Raw genomic sequence first — 20090 nt, 5'->3', positions numbered from 1 at the left:
GGACAACATGAATTTCACTTCATCTCCATTGAAAGATGCAGTCAGAAGTTGGGGTCATCAAACAATTTATATGGTCCACAGCACATTCTCTTCCTGCTCCCGAAATATCTCCAGAGACAGCAGGAGTGGTGTAAAGAATAATTAAATTATTCATAGTCTCTGGGCTGCATACTCACTTCATACCTCATTTTTGTACTCTATAATATGATTCTTCAAAAGCAGATCTGTATTTCCCATAAGACTGCATCACAAAATACAGACTAAAGCATTTAAAAGGAAAACAATCACAGGATTAATGCACCAGTAATATCTCTGCATATTTGAGCATGTTTAGCTATCCGCAGGAACAAGCAACTGGAAATGTCAGATGAAAGTCACTCAGCTAATGCCAAGTGTAGTATGAAAGCTCCAGCTGTTGTCTTCGCTGAGAGGCTGTACCTGTGAGTCCCAGAGAGAAGAAGTTCTAATTTACCAGGAAATTGTTTCTGAAAGGTGGTGGGGGAGTTAAGAGCAGGAATCTGTTACATCTTTCTTTGCATTCATTGAACGAGAGCTCTCGGTTGTATAGCATTGGTTTGTCCTGTGTAGAGCCAAATCATGCATGACTGCATAACCTATCAGTTCCTTGCCACATATGTGCTGGAGCTGGGAAATGATGGAAAGAGAACTCAGATAAAGAAATAATAAAATATATCTGGTATATTACTCTTCAGTTCCCACTACTCTCACTTTACTGTGAACCTCAGACCTCCAGGCAATACAGCCAAAAGAAAGAGATAAACATATAGGTGTCTTTTGGTCTACACAGTTTTGTTATCTAAATAGTAATGTTCATTTTGGCCATAATAACAGACCTTCAGTTCCACAATCAGTCTCATGTCAAAGGCAGAATGCTCTAACTCATCTCTGTATGCTGACAAGTAATATTTAATGAGCACTGAGATGATAATAGTGCATAATATTGCTAAATTCAGGCAGATGCTGTTTAAGTCTCTCATCAAAACAGATGTGGATTTGGGGAATGGTCCAATTCAATGGTAAGTTACCTAGGAGACCCCAAAGGAAGCTGAGATGTGTAAAATTCTTCTGAGTTACCAATGCAACACACTTCATGGTACTGAATGGGGGAAAAAAAAAAAGAAGTCAGAACTGACTGTGTATTCGCTGAGAAATGTTTAATCTGGATAGATAAATATTTCCAGTTTCTTAGGGTAAGGATTTATCAGGCATGTGCATGTAGTCTGTAAATCTTAATACAGTTTAGCATATTGCTGCAGTGAAATGTACTTCTAACTTTTGACTTCTGTGGAAGGCTCTTGGTTTTGCCTTTCAGACCATTCCTTTCAGTTTGAACCAAATTTTACAGCACAATCTTACATTTTACATTTTCTGTTTATCAACAGTCTCCATCTCTGGCCATCTGGCCACTCATGAAAGCAGTGATTGGTGTCACTTTTCACACTGTAGAGACTAAGTGACCTGGGTCACGTCTGTCACATAGTCAATCACCTCATAAGAAGTATAGAAAAGAAAAAGTTCTCTTCACATTCTAACGCTCAATGTAGTTATTATTATTCCAAACCATAATTTATCATGAATGTCTTCTGCTTGTACAGCTCACTATCATTTTTAGAGCATGTTAACAAGGCAGGTTTTAGCATTTCTCTGTGTAATTTACATTAATAGAATTTTATTATATGTCACCTTTTATCTCTGTGCTTCAAGGCATTTCAAAAGGTGGCTATGTCACTGTATATGACAGAAAGATGAATTTACTCAGCCACATTAACTGGAATAACTGAAGAGCACCCCAAGTTTCTCCTTCTTGCTCCAGTGCCTTGTTCACAAGAACAGCCTGCCACTCTGTGTGGACCTAGGAGTTGCTTTTAAACAGAGACTTTTAAGACCAGCAGAATGCTTTTATTAGAGAAACATATCTAGGAATGGCATTGCCTGCATATCATGAGGAATGCTGTTAGGATTATTTTCCTTCTCCTGAGAATATCTCAGTAATAAAGAGAAACTGATACTTCTACTAATGTGACGGATAAGACATTACACTGACATGAGCAAACATTCAGTGTCACAGATGTGCAATGGTCTATGTTGTGTTTTCCTTTTAGGTTTCAATGATTTGAGAAAATGCTGGCGGTATGTTGAGCTCCCTAGGAAAGAGACGCCCACTATTAATACAGCAATGACAGCTTGTTCATGGATATGAATCCCTATAACATGCCTATGTGGTAGAAAACTTAAAATCCCTGTTGATTTTAAAGAGGATGTCAAAAACACATAGGCTTAATAAGCTTCCATGTGATCAGGTCTTCAGGGCATTTCTTCCCACTGTTCTGCCCCAAAATTGCAGACATTTTGGGGCACTTTCTGTGGGTTTGAGTCTGATGGGTCATACAAAATAAAAGTGTGCAGGGTGGCAGTGAAGGGAGAGAAGCCCAAGATACTAAAAGGATCATTACTACAGCTTTGAGAGAATTTCCTTGTTGTTGAGATTTAGATCCCAGCAAGGAACTGCAGCACTCTACCTATACCCGTAACAATCTGTTATTAAGTGTGATATGTACTTTTCTCTGTACTTCTCTTGCCAAACCAAAATGAAATGCATGTTTGCCCTGTCTATTCCTTTGAGTTATTGTAGCTCCTTTAGGATTAAAAAAAGTGTATTTTTGTTTTCTTTCTTTACTCAGGGGATGCTGATGGAGAGCTAATAGCCAGACTCTGCGGCCAGGCTGCACCATCTGTGCCACTAGTCATAGCTGCCCCCCAGATCTGGATACACTTTATAAGTGATGAAAACACAGAAGATAAAGGATTCTTGGCCCATTACACATTTGAAGGTAAATGGCTTGATAGGCTGTGGCCTTTGCTGACTGAGGCACTTCTGAGGAATGTTGCCATTCATACGGTGATACTGAGATTAAACACTATGGGCTCAACTGTCAAAGAGTTCCTCAAAAGTTACAGTGTCTGCCACTATTTATATCCATCTAAAGCAAACATATGCTAGAAATTGAACTTTCAGATTTATTTTCTGCCTCACTGTTCCCATTCCCTGAACTGCGTTTGAGTTTTTGCAAAGCAGTGCAACACTTAGAACAGCTGGTTGCTCTTGGGAACAGGGATGTAACAGGTAACACCAGCCAAGTCTGACTTACTTCAAATAGGCCTCCAGAGTGCTAGCATGGCTGAAATGCATTCTGCTGCTTGAACCTTTGCACTCATTTTTGAAATCCACTTAAAGCCTTATCAGTGCAAATTATACCACTTTGCCATTTACATGCCAGCACAACTGTTCTTCCTGTCACAGCTGAATTTAGTCTTGGTGCTTATCTAGACACATGAGCAAGTTTTAGACTTGACTGTGTTCGTCCAAGAATGGCACTAGTTTGCTTAGGAGTCTGAGATAAATAAATAGGAGATAAGGTGGAAGAGGCAGTTGTGTCAGCTGGCAAAGATTTTGCAGAGCTATATCAAGTATCAGAATAAATGCAAAGTTTCAAGGTCATTGTATCTGTTTACTCACTATTCAATGATTAAGATTTTAAAACTTGGATTTTCCCATCCTTGCCTATATTAGTCCAACCTAAAGTTATTTTAGTACTGTCACAAGCTGGATCATCTTCCACTTACTTGATTACAGTCTTCAGTTCCTAAAAGGTATTTAAATGTTACTTTTTTTTCTTCAGCCTGTGGAGGTATACAGTCAGGTGAAAGTGGAGTTATCTCAAGCCCTAACTACCCAGAGCCTTACAGCAATCTGAATCGCTGTTCCTGGTTGTTGGAAGCCCCTGAAGGTGAAACCATCACGGTGAGTAACACCATGTCATGACTGTGTGTGCCAGTGTGAGAAGCACCCTCTGAGTCTTGACGAACGTGTCTGAGGCAATTCAGAAAATCAGAAATGTGGAGGAATTAAATGTGTCTCCGTTGGCCTTACCTAAGAAAGACAGGGAAACAAAGATAACACAACCAAACTAAATTGTGCTTTTTGAATAGGAGAAGGATCCTGGTCTAACTTGACCTCAAAGCATAGCACCAACTTCTCCTTTAAACAATTACTTTCTATGTTTAGGAAACTAAAATAACTGATGTTATTAGATATGCAGGGATAATCTCACTATGAATTAAGATGCAGCTGAAAGCTTTTCATATCTGCAGAAAAGTTCAAGCCACTAGAAAGTTACTTTTGTGCCTTAATGGTTAGTCTGGAAGATGATATGATTGCTGGTACAAATTAAATCAATGAGATGCTATTCTTATTTCGCAATAACTATTAATAGGCTGCCTGAGGTGCTCTTTTCTTGAGCCAAACTGAGACCAGTTTAAGCACCTTTATGACCAAACAGTGCTAAACTTCACTCAGTGAATTATTTGACTGATCCCTGGGAGAACAGGTCCAATCAATGATATTTGTGGTTCAGGTCAGAAAAATATCTGAAAAGCAATTTTGTAAAAACTTACTGCAGATTTTTGTATGTAATGTCTTTCACTAATTTCCCTATTGTGTTTTCTTTATTTACAACTACAAAGGTATTTCTTCGAAATGCAAACCTATAGTCTTAATTTTTCTGCATGATATTCTGACCATTGCTTGAGTACTTATTTCAGGGAATACAGGATTATTTTAGTAGAACACAAAATTTCTACTTAATCCACAGACTTGTTTAAAGCAGAACTAATCTTAATCAGAATCAGAAGGAAGTAGATTTATGGTTTAAAAGGACTGAATAGCAGCCCCTCAGTGAAGGCAGACTAACCTTTTCCAGTATAAGCTGGCAGTTTCAGCTGCTGGTGAAGTTCTAGACTTAAACCGTTTGAGCTAAATTTGTATTTGGTCTTTGCCTCAGGCAGAGTTCTTTTGGAAATGAATACACACAGGAAGAAGTACTATGTATTTGCTAAACTTTTCCACAAAGATCCCAATGCTGGAACTGGTAAAAAAATACCTTATTGCAAGAAGGCCAGGCAGTCGTTACAGTACATCAATATTTCAATATCAACAGATCCAGGAGTCTACTGAATCAGCAATCTAAATCTTTGAACAGGAAATCCCACCCATGTGCATATCACTCCAAGGACAAGCAGCATCAGTGTGGGTGGGAGATAGAGTCAGAAACTGCCTTCACAGCCCAACCTATTTATGTGATGCATCAAGGCCCACAGGAACTAAACATGCAACTGTTTCTCTCACATTTAATGGAAACTACCATTATTTTTAGCAACTGTTAAAGTATTCTGATTCAAAATAATAGGAAGAAAAAAATCCAAGGCTTTCTGCTTACATAGCTACTCATATTTCAATCTGCAACTTCAGATTTCATGACCAGAAGCCTTGAGAGCAGGAAAGTGGTTCAACACCTGTGCATATTCAAGACCATTTTGAAGCACATACTTAGCTTCAAACATCTGGTGAAGTCTCAATAATGCCAGTTTTGAACCTGTGCATTTCTCTTCCATTTCTGTTTTCATGGTAAGTATCTGTAGCTGCTATTACTTACAGTGGCAAGACGCCAAGTAATACTCACAGGGAAGCACCAAGGTGAAGCGAGGGTCAGATTTCTGAGCATACCCAGAAATTGTTGTGCTAGGATGGCTACAGACCCTCACACTGGTGTGGCTAGTGTTAGCTCCTGAATGTTGCTTGTGTGTGTTGCAGCTCACTTTTACAGCCTTCCACGTTGAAAATCATTCGCTTTGTAAGTGGGACTCTGTTACTATCCTGAATGGTGGATCTCCTGGGTCTCCTGTCATAGGAAAATATTGCGGAAACACATCCCCTGGGACTATTCGGTCTGGTTCCAGCAAGCTAGTTGTCATCTTTAACTCTGACCACTCAATTCAAGGAGGTGGCTTTTATGCAACATGGACAGCAGAATCTCTAGGTAAGAAAAAAATATTGATTTTGTCAGGTCTAATTTAGCATTACATCATGAATATATAGCACTTTTGTACCACAAAAATCATAGAATCATAGAATGGTTTGGTTTGGAAGGGGCTTTAAAGCTCATCTAGTTCCAAACCCCCTGCCATGGGCAAGAACACCGTCCATGAGATCAGGTTGCTTAAAGAACCACCCAACCTGAACACTTCCAGGGATGGGACATCCATAGCTTCTCTGGGCAACCCATTCCAGTGTCTTACCACTCTCATAGTGAATATTTTTTTCCTAATATCTAATCTAAATCTCCCCTCTTTCATTTTAAAGCCATCCCCCTTGTCCTATCACTACAAGCCCTTGTAAAAAGTTCCTCTCCAGATTTCTCATAGGGCCCCCTTCAGGCACTGGAAGCTGCTCTAAGGTGTCCCCAGAGCCTTCTCTTCTCTAGGCTGAACAATCCCAACTCTCTCAGCCTGTCTTCATCAAGAGCTGCTCCAGCCCTCATATCATCTTCGTGGTCCTTTTCTGGACTTGCTCCAACAGGTCCACATCCCTCTCGTGTCGGGGGCCCCAGAGCTGAATGCAGTACTGCAGGTAGAGTGTCACGAGAGCAGAGTAGAGAATCGCCTCCCTCGACCTGCTGGCCACACTGCTGGTGATGCAGCCCAGCACATGGTTGGCTTTCCAGGCTGCAAATGCACACTGCTGGGTCCTGTTAAGTTTCTTGTTAAGTCTTTCTCCTCAGGGCTCTCTCAACGAAATAGGATTCCTCCATTTTAATTAAGTTTGTGTTAAAGAACAGAAGAAATACATGCCAGTATCTTCAGCATTTCTGAGAGAAGCCAGCAATAAAAAAGTCAAGTATTAAACCAGTGTTGTCTGATTTCACACAATGAAACCAAATTTGGACTGATTTTGTACTTTTTAAGCCTCCCACTGGCTGTTTCTTGATGTCTGTAAATTGATACCATGCCCATTATCCTCCCAGCAGTGGTATCTATTGTCAGTGACTATGAGGCATTTCATTTCTTGAATAACAATTGTTTCACAGTTTGATTTGGTTTAAACACTTAAAACTACAAAGAGGCTAGTTTTAAAACAGAGAGGCAGACAGAACTTCTCAAAGAGCACATGTGACAACAGCCTAAAACTATTCCACTTTACTGGAGATGTTGGTGCACTTTTGAAGGCGGTACACACGCAGGATTTAATTGGTATATTATCAAAAGCTACCTTCCTTCTGTTGGAATTACCATCTCTCTGGATTAAAAAACCCAAACAAACAAGCAAAAAAGGAAAAGGTGGCTCACCTATTGCACACTGTCATTCAGGTGGCTAAATGCAAGTGTAGACATGCTGGCTGGTGGCAGGGCAAAATTCACTTTGCCTTCCTATACTCAGTAATGAGCTGGCAATGTGTTCCCTACTGTCACCTCCACCTGCAAACCTGGCTGATGTTGATCGGCTTTCCATCAGTCAGTGACCTAGCAGTATTATCACAGCCAGTTGGTAGAGTGTCTTTCTTAAACATATCAGTAGTCTGTGGTTGCATGAATATACACTGTCACTTAAGCAGGTTTTGACGCTATGCCCTGTTGTCACTGAGATTTCATGTACAAGGAGGGCCACTCCTCAGTGATGCAGTAGACATTACCATACATATGCAGTGTGCATAGCCATCATACTTTCTGTGAAAAGGAGATTTCTTTTTTTTATGTACCTGGCTTCCTTTCCTCAGCTTTCTTCTCATTTGTCCAATGAGAATCTCTGGATTTACATTCTGTATGTGTGACCAAAACATGGCCTTACATCTTTCTAAACACAACTGGCACCTCTAACATAGAAGAACAAAAAATAATCTTTCTTTAAAAGCTAATACCTATTTTTTTAGAGAAGAGGCAAAAAAAAAAAAAAAGAAAAAAGTAAATGTTACAAACCTCTTTTTGCTCTTTACTCATCCTTTTATTACATCACCTCTGAAATAACAATGGGTTGCTAGTACTCTGTGCATAGACCTAGTATTCTTGGCATGATTTTTGCATGTATGCTTCAAATTAACTAAACATACTTTAACTAAACATATTGTATATAAGAACATGAGCTGCCACAGAGACATAACCAGCTATTGCCTCTTTATAAATGAATCTGTTAACAATTTTTAAAGGCATGTTTTTCAGCCCTCTCTGTAATTCCATTGAAATCCATAAGGCTGCCTGGGCTGGAGGAGAAGTCACCGTTTCACCCTGCGTAAACGGATGTAGCTTGAGTAGATTCACATGTGGAACTGCAATATTTGCATGTTGCAGAGCGAGAATAGAAAGAATTCAGCAGTAGATGGAGGGTTTTTTTCCCTAGGGTGCTTTTCTGAATGCTTTCAGTCATGATGTGCATGCTGTGGGGTGTGGGAAGGAACCTGCACAGTCTTGGGAGAAGCTGCTTATTAATGTATTTCTGACCGTTACTCTCTCTTTCTAAGCAATACTCACTTCTAACTGTCAGGAGTATATAGATGGACCAAAACAAAAGGGTATGAACTGGTAAGGAGAAGGAAAATTAATTAGAAGAGGGCAAATGCAGTTTGAATGGGTGTTGGGGCTTTCCCCTCTCACTCCTGCAGCCACAGAAGCAAGCAGCATTTCCATCAGGAAATATTTGAACTTTTCTCCCACCTGTTGCTATTTTTTGCAGGATGTGGTGGAATCATCCATTCAGATAATGGCATGATCAAGTCTCCTCATTGGCCTCAAAACTTTCCCATGAACACCAGATGCACATGGACCATCATTACACATGAAAGCAAACACTTGGAGATGAACTTCCACAATAACTTCCAGATTCCGGATAGCAATGGGAGCTGCCAGAGCAGTTATGTGAAGGTACAATAATGTTGGCATTAGATCAGCAGAGCAATGCTTTAAGAAGTCATATTTCCAGAATCCTGTTTTGCAATTATCATGGTTAGGATTGGCAAGGCACAAAACATAAACTGAAGTAATTGTACAAATACCATCAATTTTCTGTTTGCCTGGAGAACTGGCTTTTATATATTTAAATTTTTATCAGTTCTTGAAGTTCCACCTCCAGCAGTGTCTCATCACCCTACATGCTGCTCCGAAAATGAAAAATATGAAAAAATTACATATGATCTCATAACCAAGAAATATACAGTGTAATGAAAAGACCCTTCAATTATTCTCGTGAGTAAAAAAACCCAGGAATTTCATTCTATATTTCTACAAAACTTCTTTAGAAGTGTATAAACTGTCCAAGTTGCACTAATCCTCCTTTTTTTAGTTCAAAAAACAAAGATAGCTTTCTTATCTTTCATAGGTTGTCAAGAGGCGCTTGTTTTCAAAGCAATACAATGGAATGGACATGCTTTGAATTTTTCAGTGTAATTTTTTTCTCAGGCATTTGGCATATGTTCAGTGGTTTTGTGCTCATTTTTTCCCCAGCAGTACAACTCCCACTTGAAATAAAGGGCAAACATAATTTGACAACATGTAGGAAGACTTGAGCAGCTATACATCTTAATCTGTACCTACTAACTGACAAACCACAGTTACACTAATTTTTTAAGGCTGTTGAAAAGAATATTGTTTGATTTGCCTTTTCATAGCCTGCTCCATTGATTAATTGATGTAATATGTTACAGTAAATTTCACTAATATGAAAGTTTTAATGCCACCCAGTAAAGGTGCTGTAATTTCAAATTTCTAAACTGTCCTAAATGGCATGGTCAAACTATGTCAACTGGAGATTTTGTGCATGGAGAAAAATCTGAAAATATTGGTGATGTCCACCTCCATTTCTGGATGCCCGATTTGAGCTGTATGAAGGTGTCTGGATATGAAAAAGCATGAAACACGTGTAAGTTTCTTCCACACATTCCAAGCTGAGCAGCCAAAAAAGAGGAATCCAAAATCAATAGTGACTTTGCAAAATCTTGGCCAGGCCATAGACTGTTTATATTAATCCTTTGAGCATCCATTGCCTCAAACACCTGACCAGATGAACGAGGTGATTCATATGCCTACACTTACAAAATAACCCTTGGCTAACCCTTTCTAGAATGTTTCTTAAGGCAATTACAATTTCATGTGATTGTTCTAGTTCCACTAGACTTCTTTCTAACACATTATTTTAAGAAACAAATATTATTTGGTTTTAATATATATTTAATATACATTACCAGTAAAACACTGTTCAAAACCAAATAGATTTATTATTAGACTAAATATTTTTTTCTTTTTTTTTTAAAACAGACATTTTAAATGCTTGGCAATAAACATCCTGATTCAGGAAATTATTTAAGCACTTAGAAACATCAAGCATTCATGCCTATGTTTCACTTTATATGCGTTGAAATCCAGTGCTTAAACTGGGAGCCTCAAGTACACGTTTAAGTAATTACCTGAAGAGGGTTTCTTTTCAATACCTACCTAAACTTGCATGTGCTTCTTGAATGCATAGTTTGATTGAACTTAAATTGACTATTGGTACAGTTGAAGTAATACTAAAAAACGCCACAAAACATGTATTTTTCTTTATATTTTTTTGTGAATTATTTTGTTAACCCTCTACATTAGTTGGTATTTGTCATTCAATAACTAAATGCAACATAATAAAAGTGGGAATAAGTTTTGATTAGCAAGACTAGATATTAAGGAACCAGATCTTCTGGTCTGAGCCTCTATATTACCCTAGCATGACAGCTTTGTTTTTTATTGACTTATGAATAATACAAGGATTGCATTTAATAATTCATTGTATACATGGATGTTCATTCATAGAACATATGGAGATAAGTGAGCAGAGGCAAAATGGGGGTAGATAATTATCCGCATAAAATGTTTTTCTCTGGTTCTCTGGACCTGATCTATGTTGGCTCTGCTATCAGCAGTGGTTAAAGCAAATAACCTCCAGATGACCTTCAGAGATCTCTGGCAATCTGCTATTCCCTGTGATTCACTACTTGGAGAACCCTCCTTTGTCTCCACTGACTGCAGAGTAAATGGAGAGTGACTAGCTCCAATTTAGATCTCTAAGATTCAGTATGAGATGAATCTATTGAAAGTCTATGGAAAGAACAATTGCATATGCAGTTCCTAGCGGGTTCCCACAAACTATATGGGCTTTGAAAGCACTAAACCATTTCCATCTGGGTTTGTCAGGTGTGGAGAGGAAATTATGAAGAAAAAGCAGCTTTGTTAACCACAGGATGTGGAAGTTCAGCTCCTGATCCTGTTGTTGCTCCAAACAATGTGATAACTACAGTATTTCAGTCTCAGGATGCTCCGGGGCCAGGTTTCTCAGCATCTTTCACAAGCAGTAAGTAATATTAAAGCCAGATGGGTGCTTTATTAGTCCATTCTGGATTAGTTTGATTTGTGTGTAGCAATTCAGACCTCAGTCCAAAAAGGCATTGAAGCCTCTGCCCAGTTTTTGAAATCAAGAATTTCCTTACCAAATGCAGTGGAGCTACTGTGTGCTCCAGTGTTGGATTTGCCAAAGCCCATCCATGCAGCTATAACTTTGTAGTTATTTGTAGCTAGCTTTGCCTTTTCAGTGCACCGAAAAGAAATTAAAAGGCTTTAAATTTTAAGAATTCTCTTCTCTGTAGTTAAACTGCTTGGAAACTAAAGCTATAATCTTCTTAAAAAGGAAAAGGATCTGCTCCTCCTTGAGATTTTTTCCCTCTTCTTCTTTTCAAGGAACATGCTGAAACTGCTGTAATTTCTGCTGTGCGTGGGGTAGCCCATGCCCACCACATAAACTGCTCGCAGGAGAAGTGACTCTTCACTACCTGCTCTGGCCTTTGTTTTGCTTTGTCTTGTTGAATTTGCATTTCATGTAGCTCAAGTGGCTTTTCTTGGGTGGGCCTCTCCAATTCTTTAACCGTGGCATGTGCTTTGTGACAGTCAAACCCACCAGAAGTTTAGGAGGTAGTGCTCAATTGCCATCAGCTGTTTGGGTTTTTTTGTATGATGTTGCCAAATGAAACCACTTTCCCTTCACTGGATTCAGATTAAGACAGTAAGAAATTAGGTGCTTAGAAGAAGACACTACTGAAGTATACAGAATTCTGAACTGAAGCTGCTTTTGTTTTTATAATGTCTGCACTAATGTTGTCAGTAACAGCTAATAACCTTTTAGTGGAGACAACGACAGGCTTCATATGCCTGCTTCTAATATTATACCAGCATTTCACTGTGCACTGCACTCTTTTAAACCTGTATTTTAAAATAAAGAGAAACCCCAAGGCCATACAAGTCATTAGGATCAGAAGGAGCTCCATGAAAAAACACAGTTATGTGTGCTTGAGAAGTTTAAGAAAGGCAAACCTTTCCTTCCTCTGCATGTAGCAAAACAACCCAGATGAGATGGCTCCACAGCAGACTTCATCCTCGCAGCTGTTAGGCGTGAATCAAGAATGGTAGCACTTGGGCTAACGTAGACATTTTCAAATGAGGCTAAAATGCTCATGTGCCCCAATAACCCCCTATCCAATTCAGGTATATTTGTGAATTACTAAGGCATTTTGAAATGTGCAGGCACCAAACCTGTAAGAACAGCAGTGCTGTGTCCTTCTGGCCAGTGGGCTGAGGGGCTATGGCCTGCTCTTATCCAAGACACCACGTGAGGCTGTAGATAGGAAGGTCCTGCATTTCCCAAAACCACTGCTCTACGTGTTCATAAGACTTGTTTTGCTACCATGATATATACTACTCTCCCTGTTTTTTTGACCAGCCTCTTAAGAATTGCTGAGGTCCTTGTGTACATTATTGTTTTTATCACTACAAAACTGAAATGATGTTATCACCTGGATTCTAACTGTCTCTTATTTATTTCTGTTTGCAGGATGTGGAGTAAATTTCACCAGCCCTGCAGGTCATATTGTCTCTCCTAACTACCCTAGTCAGTATGATAACAACTTGAACTGCAGTTATATCATAGATCAGGGACCACAGTCACTGGTCATCCTGGAGTTTGAGACTTTCCACTTGGAAGGTAAGCGGTTCTTCCTAATTTCAGTAGGTACTATGAAGTGTAACTTCTCACATGAAAACAATACAAGTCTTCTATCATGGAAAATGGTTAGTGGATAAATTTGCTGGTCCATTGTGAAAATCATTACAGACAAACATTTACAGAGATAGTTTCCAGGGGTCAGTTTTGTGTCACCGAAGAGTGAAGATAGATTTCACTGACTGAGTATCTTGCAAAAATGAAATTGTGAATTTGCCATGTTGTTAGAGTATAAGAGTGGCTGTGGCCAATTTTGGTCTTTATTCCACCTTTTTTTTACCACTGAGTCTTGCAATCTTTTCAATCTTACAGCTGTTTTGCTTTTCAATGCTTCTGCTTCCATAACAGATAACATGGATATAAATATACTCAGGTGTTTTGCAAGGATGTACAAACATAAAAATATGAAACTAGGTGAAAGACCACAGTAAGTGAGAACATATAGAAGTTGTTACCCCATATATGCCCATGAACAAAAGCCCCTCTTGAGATTTGAAAACACAGAAGCATTTAGCCAAGAAATAACAGGTATAATATCCTGGTCTCATTGGTGTGAATGATAAAACTTTGCCTACTTTGATAGGATCAAATTTTTACTGGTGGAGATGCATTGATAACACAGAGAATCAGCATGTCCAAACTACTTGGATGGCATCTCATATTTTGAGGCCATCTTAACTTTGTTCCCTTGAAGTCACCTAGACAAAGAGATTTTTGAGTAATTTTTACTAAGACAGGGTGTGTAATTCGAATTTTTCTTCAGACCAAACACTAACGTCAGAAAATAGGCTGCTTCTATTTTCTTTTTCTGTTTTCAAACTGTTTTTAATTTAAAAGTATTCTAGTTCAAACTTAATTTAGGTCTGAGAAAAAGATTTGATTTTACTATGATTTTATCTGAAACATTTTTTTCATCCCCTAATAAAAACTGCTACTTTAAGAATTATTTTTTTAAATGAAATGTAAACCACAGAATTTCTTCATGTAGAGGACATTATTACTCAGTAGACAGACTAAATATTACATTGAATCAGATTATGCCAGTTTTGACACCTCTATGAGTACATTATTGAACTATATTCTGTTTGTGCACTCAGTTAATTTATAAATGGATTCAAGCTTTTATTTTAAAGAAGGGTGAAGCGAAGAGTGATACAGACATAATAATAAACATAGAGCTAAATAAGTACTAAAAATATTCTACTTCTTGCAGGTCAATTTGCTCGTTTATAGTTATAGACTTCCTTGGCTACACAAACTATAAGTCCTTAGTCACATGAAAGAAAATAACTCTGAATATGAGCTAAAGGACATCTGGTTATAAAAAAGGAAGTATGATCAGTTGAGCCAGGGGACGTTTAGATAGGATGTTAGGGAAAATTTCATCACCGAAAGAGCTGTCAAGTGTTGGAACAGGCTTCCCAGGGAAGTGGTTGAGTCACTGTCTCTGGAGGTATTTAAAAGATGTGTAGATGTGGTGCTTAGCAACAGCATTTAGTGGTGGACTTGGCAGGGCTAGGTTAATGATTGGACTTGATGACCTTAAAGGTCTTTTTCAAACTAAACAATTCTATGATTTTATGATCTTACAAATTGTCATGCAGAACTGAAAACTTATTCAGCAGTCCCACTGAATATGTTTAGCACATGTGTCTAAGGGTTTCCGGAGTGAATTCCCTTAGTTCTTTTGCAAAAGCAGGACAATGTTTGGCAGCATCTGTTAAAAACATTTCTAGCTATTCTATATGCAACAAAGCATTGTACCTGCTTAGATTGTTGCTGGGTATGGCCTTGAAAATTTTAACCGTACTAGTACAGTTGTTCTGAATTGGGTTTTTAAAGTTCAGCTACATGTCCAATTACTACCTATTTGACCTCTCAAAAGAAATCAATTTTTTTTCCCATGGTTGTTTAGTAATGTAATGAAGTATCTAAAATGATGCCTTCAAGGCATACATCTCATTGCCCTTAACTGGTTCAGAGATCTTTTCCAGAGAATTAGAAGGCAGAAGGTAATTGGCTATAGTACAGTGACACATTGGTACCAAATTGTATGACTTCATGTCACAGATCTCTGCTGTAGAGTGGTTATGTTTTCAAGTATGATGAGATACCTGCTCTAATTATAAAGAATGACTTCAAACGAGGCAGTTGGCCCACAGGAGTGACACAATGTCAGTATCTGGAACCAAATGAACATAACATGCATGTACTAAATATCAAATATGTATTAAACACTAAATATAGCAAGTACGAGAACAAGAGAGAAATGGAGGAAAATGCATTTTTTAAATGTTGTGATCAAAATTTAATCTAAGTTGGCTGCTTCCTGGTAGGTAGAAAAATTGTTTTTATCTGACTTTGAGACCCTGAAAATACACGTCTAATTTAGGTTATCATCTATCTAGATTTATCTCCTACTTTTGATTTGACTGCTTTATGAATTTGCATTGGTTGCCACTTTTCTCTTGTAGTACCACCTGCACTGTTTGTTTGGTTGTTTTATAAATAACCAAATAAATGTGGATGGGTTTATTTTCTCAGCACGACTTCTGTGACAGTGATAAATGTCACTTTCCATCTGTCACCCTCCTTGTATCAAAGGTCTACACAAATATACCAGAATTAGTAAAAAAACCTTACCTATCTCAGTAGACTTACTATCCAAGAAATGATTAATCACATCCATCTTTTGTTCTTAAGCTTTATTCAGAGGAACATCCCTACAAATACACCTTTAGAACAGCTAAAGTACTGTATTATTAAATGGCTGTAATACACTTCAAGTATAAGTATAACATCCAACAGAGTCTGAGTTCCAAATAATGGAAAATTAGGGGATATGTCTGCAATATCTGCTTTTAATATGCTGTAGTATTTATACTCTGTCCATACAAAATAACTGCACAGTGTTGGTACCATGCTGACCTGGAAAATGTTTTAGTAACTTATTTATCCTTTTTTTTTTTTTCCCCTTAACATGCAGCTGTAATTTTGCAGTCTGGGATAGGGTCACTGCTTCATTTTGGAGTCTCCTCTATCTGCTTTCTCAGTTGTTAGTAGGCAATTCAGAAAATAGACAGGTTTAGCAATAGATTATTTTGAAGAGGGTATATATACATACATATATGAAAGACTTGTAATCCCTTGCTTTCAAAATGCTATCTATCTTCTGCTATGGAGCTGTATTGCACAGTATATTGCACAGGAGTATATATCTGCAGAATACTTCTCCTACATTAGTAACTACTAATTGTATTATCATTTATACCAGAAGCTACAGTTGTGAAACAAAACCGTATTAAAAACCTTATTATTCTAAATTTTACAGATTTTAAAAAAACCCACAGGTTCTGCCTCAATATCAAATGAAACAGAATCTATGTCTATAGACAGAAAGATGGAAAGAGGACAACTGTTATTAATGATCAGATAGTTAGCGGGCCAAATTCAACCAAGTTTTTGTGTAGGCACCGTATCAATAAATGATTTTATAATGATGAGACTAAGAAGAGATTTCTGCTAAATGTAAAGGAGATAACACAAAGGTCTATTTCTGAATGTAATGTAAGGACAACTTAAGCTCTTATCATATGAACTTTGGAGGCAGGAGTCGATGTATCAATGCTGAATGGCACTGAGAGATGATAAAGAGTGTAGATAGATAACAAAAGGCCTTGCAAGAAAATACACTCAGCAGTTCAAAGACAGAGGGATATGTTCATAATGTCAGGCTAAATAATAATTGATCTCTCCAACACTATTTGGAAGAAACATTGTCAAGGCTAGAGGAACAAATTGTACAGTATCCATGTTAGAAAAATCACTATTTCTTGGGTGAAAGTCATAGATACATGAAAGGGTAGCAAAGAGTTTATCTAAAAGATAGTAACTGGAAACACTTGACAATATTTACATCTGGCATGGATAAGAAGACCTAGAGAGATCCAAATTGTAAGCATGCATCTAATGAGGGCAGGCAAAGTGATGAGGCTGTAAAGAAAGAAGATGCAAGGGAAGATTTGAGGGGAGAAAAAAGCTCTTGTATGGTTTTGTTGAGAGCCATAAATAAGATTTTAGTCTGAAGAGGAAGAGGCCTGGAGGAGGGAAGTGGACCACAGAGGAGAACTGCTGATGATGTGCTGACTATGTGTAGAGACTGGAAGTACAACCAGAGGAGATCGAATAGAGGAACCTGAGTCTGGGGGTTATTTACAGAGTAATGTATTCAGTATGGTGAGAAATTAAGGAAAGTGAAAACAATAGAATGAGTTAAAGGTTAGAGATCAAACAACCATCAGTCCTGCCAGGTCATAAATAATATTGGAGCAAACAATGAGGATTTAAAGCTAGAAATCAAGCCTTTTGCTCACAACTTCAACTATCTTATTCTTTCCAGTGCAGCTGTTCAAAACAACTTGTGACTGGTATTGTGGACCACTGCTTTGCTGAGAAATACCTTTCACTTTATGCCTTTCTCTGCAACATTTTTTGCTTTCTCTGATCTTTTCTATTTGTAAATTGCACTTGTCTCCATTTTTTTTTATTCTAAAATTGATTATGTTTTCCCATTGTATCACATTATTTTCATAATCAGGTAGGACACAAAGAATATTTTTAATTAATTAATTTATTAACCATGCAAGCAGCTATCTGACATGGCTGGTTGTTTTCAGCTTAGATACTCTTACTAGAGTCAGACAAGCACCATATTTCCATATTAGCATAATTGTAAAGCATGTTAGAATACATTGTCTTAATTAAGAGGGAAGGAATTAAACCTCCAGAGAGGATCTAAAATATATCTGATTGCTGGGATCACTCTGTTGTTCTTGTAAAACAAAATTATCACTTCATGCCTATTTGTCATCCTGTTCAGAAGGAGTCATCCTGTTTCCTACAAAACTAGGAAACAGCTTGTTTTGACTGGATAATCTACAGGAATCACTCTGCTGCAACAGTAGGCTCAGCGTCTCTCCTGTTAGATAATTCCCTAGTAATCCTTTGCAGTTTAAGTAACTGCCCCATCATTGCTAACAGGTCGCTAAACATGATATCTTAACCTTCATAAACATATGCCACCCCAGCTTCCATTATGCTTGTAAATGATAAAGAAAACATCAAGTTGTTCTAAAAGCATAACAACTAATGAAGGTCATTTTTCAGTAGATGTGCTATGTCTTTCACTGACAGCATTAATCCAGCTTTCTTGCATAACCCGTGCGGCTCTCTTCTTGCTCCTACATGAGACCAAACCTCTCTAGCTCTCACCATACATCCTTTGGTGGTACCACCCTGAGTACCACCAGCTTCGCCCATGCTTATGGCTCTCAGCTGGGGAGGGAGGTGGTGACATGGCTTTGAGCTCTCAGGGTGCTGGTGGCTGGTGCTCAGCAGGTCTCTGCCTGAACTCACAGCCCTTGCACTGAAAGCAGAGATTGTCCTTCTCTGGGGACATCCCTCTGGCACGCTAAGTCAGCTACTGACCTTCATGAAAATTATATGAACTCAATACATTTGAGACCTCTCATCTCAGTCGAATCTGGCTGCAAATTGTGAGGTGGCTAGAAAGTCAGGAAGATAGGGCAGGGAGTTGGAGAGGATGGCTCATTCCTCCAGAAATCTAACTAACTGCAAATGAGAAACTAAAAAACAGCGTGGAAAAAAATAGTAAAATACTACATTGCCCATTTCTGTTTCTTAGTGCTTCTGAATGGGGAGCTTTGCACTCACCCTAATATCTGCACAGATTTGCCCCTAAAGCAGATTATTCTTGAAAATCATTGGGGTTTTTTTTGCTGTTGCTCATTTATCTCCAAATCTCCACTGACTGACACAGTTACAGCATTTCATTGGCAAACCACAAGATTAATTTTACATTTTTCTTGTCATTTAAGTCAAGCTGAAGAATCTGGGTTTAGTTACTACAAAGTTTGAGGGAATTTAGAGAGAAAGAAGTCAGCTCTGAAACAAGTTAGTGTGTGGACTATATTTTTTTTTAGTTTTTCCAAATTCTCACTCTTAATAATTTAAATTCCCTGCACTGAGTGATGACTTCTACATTAGGGGAAAGAAATACCTGGTATATGGCCGCCTGTAACAAAAAAGGTGCATTGCTTTGATTTGCAGAGGAGATCCAGGCTTTTTTTAAATACTCTCATCTCCTCATAGGTGGTGTTCACTCACCGATGAACAGTCATGAACTCAAGGGGCCTGGAACCTTTTCCAGATGATAGGATCTCTTGAATGAGACCAGTCTGATGTCTTGTGTACAAGGTCTCTTTGCCTTTTTCTACATCAGGTTTTTTTACATGTTAAAAGTTGACATTTGCTTCCTTAGCGGGTAAATGAGATTCCGTTACTGGAATGGAAACTAATATAAAATTTAATTGTTTTCCTCTGTAAGGTCTAGATAATTGCAGCTCAGTAAACTTTTCACTTGCAAAATATGCTGCTAATACTTCTGCATTATCTGTCCATGCAGCCCCAGCACTCTTGAGCAGAATTTGTCTTTATGATGGATTAAGCATCTTCAGTGGGACGAGGGTTACCTCACATCCTCTCATCACGCTCTGTGGTAATGAGCTCCCTGCCCCAGTCAGTGTCTTTGGACCTATGCTGCTCAACTTCTACACCGACTCTCACATTGCAGGCTTTGGATTCCAGGCAAGATACAGAGCAATTGGTGAGTAGCCACTGCCCTGTGCTTTAGACAGTCGAAATATTCCAGCTGGATAACGGTTCAGTGTAGGAAACATTGTACCTCATTTTGGGAATACCGTACATGGATAAAGGTGGTTCATATTCCCTGTGCATTTGCCTGGAAGAGCCCTCAGGACCAGGGCATGGGACTGCTTGGTGCATGTTGTCACTGACTAATGTGGTACCTCACAATTCCAAGACACTACATATGACCAAGTCAGGAACTGAAACACTTTCCCTTTGCTGTAAAAAAAAAAAGCTACCCATTTTGGCAGGGGTTTTTTGTTTGTTTTGGTTTTTGTTTGGTTTGTGTTGGATTTTTTACAATGTTTAAGGGGAAACATCACCAGTTTATTTAACTGGTTCAAATAAAAGATTTTATCACATACAGGAGAGTGGTCTGAATCTTAATTATGCTAAAACTACATTATACAACATGGGAAGCAGAGCAAGATCTTTAAATGGA

The 20090-nt window shown here is 38.3% G+C and overlaps 1 protein-coding gene across 1 annotated transcript in view; it reads left to right on the top strand.

Annotated features, from left to right (window-relative positions):
* CUBN (cubilin (intrinsic factor-cobalamin receptor)) overlaps window positions 1-20090 on the top strand; it is a 141955-nt gene that overhangs the window by 101671 nt on the left and 20194 nt on the right. The window contains 7 exon segments of the mRNA XM_010018236.1: window positions 2703-2852; window positions 3702-3823; window positions 5672-5897; window positions 8582-8769; window positions 11068-11224; window positions 12755-12904; window positions 19407-19607. Of these exon segments, the coding sequence (XP_010016538.1) occupies window positions 2703-2852; window positions 3702-3823; window positions 5672-5897; window positions 8582-8769; window positions 11068-11224; window positions 12755-12904; window positions 19407-19607 (1194 nt within the window).

This window comes from Nestor notabilis, unplaced genomic scaffold, assembly GCF_000696875.1.
Source record: "Nestor notabilis isolate BGI_N333 unplaced genomic scaffold, ASM69687v1 scaffold200, whole genome shotgun sequence".
NCBI lineage: Eukaryota > Metazoa > Chordata > Aves > Psittaciformes > Psittacidae > Nestor > Nestor notabilis.
The sequence above is the reverse complement of the archived record's forward strand: the minus strand, read 5'-3'. Positions and strand labels throughout refer to the sequence as shown.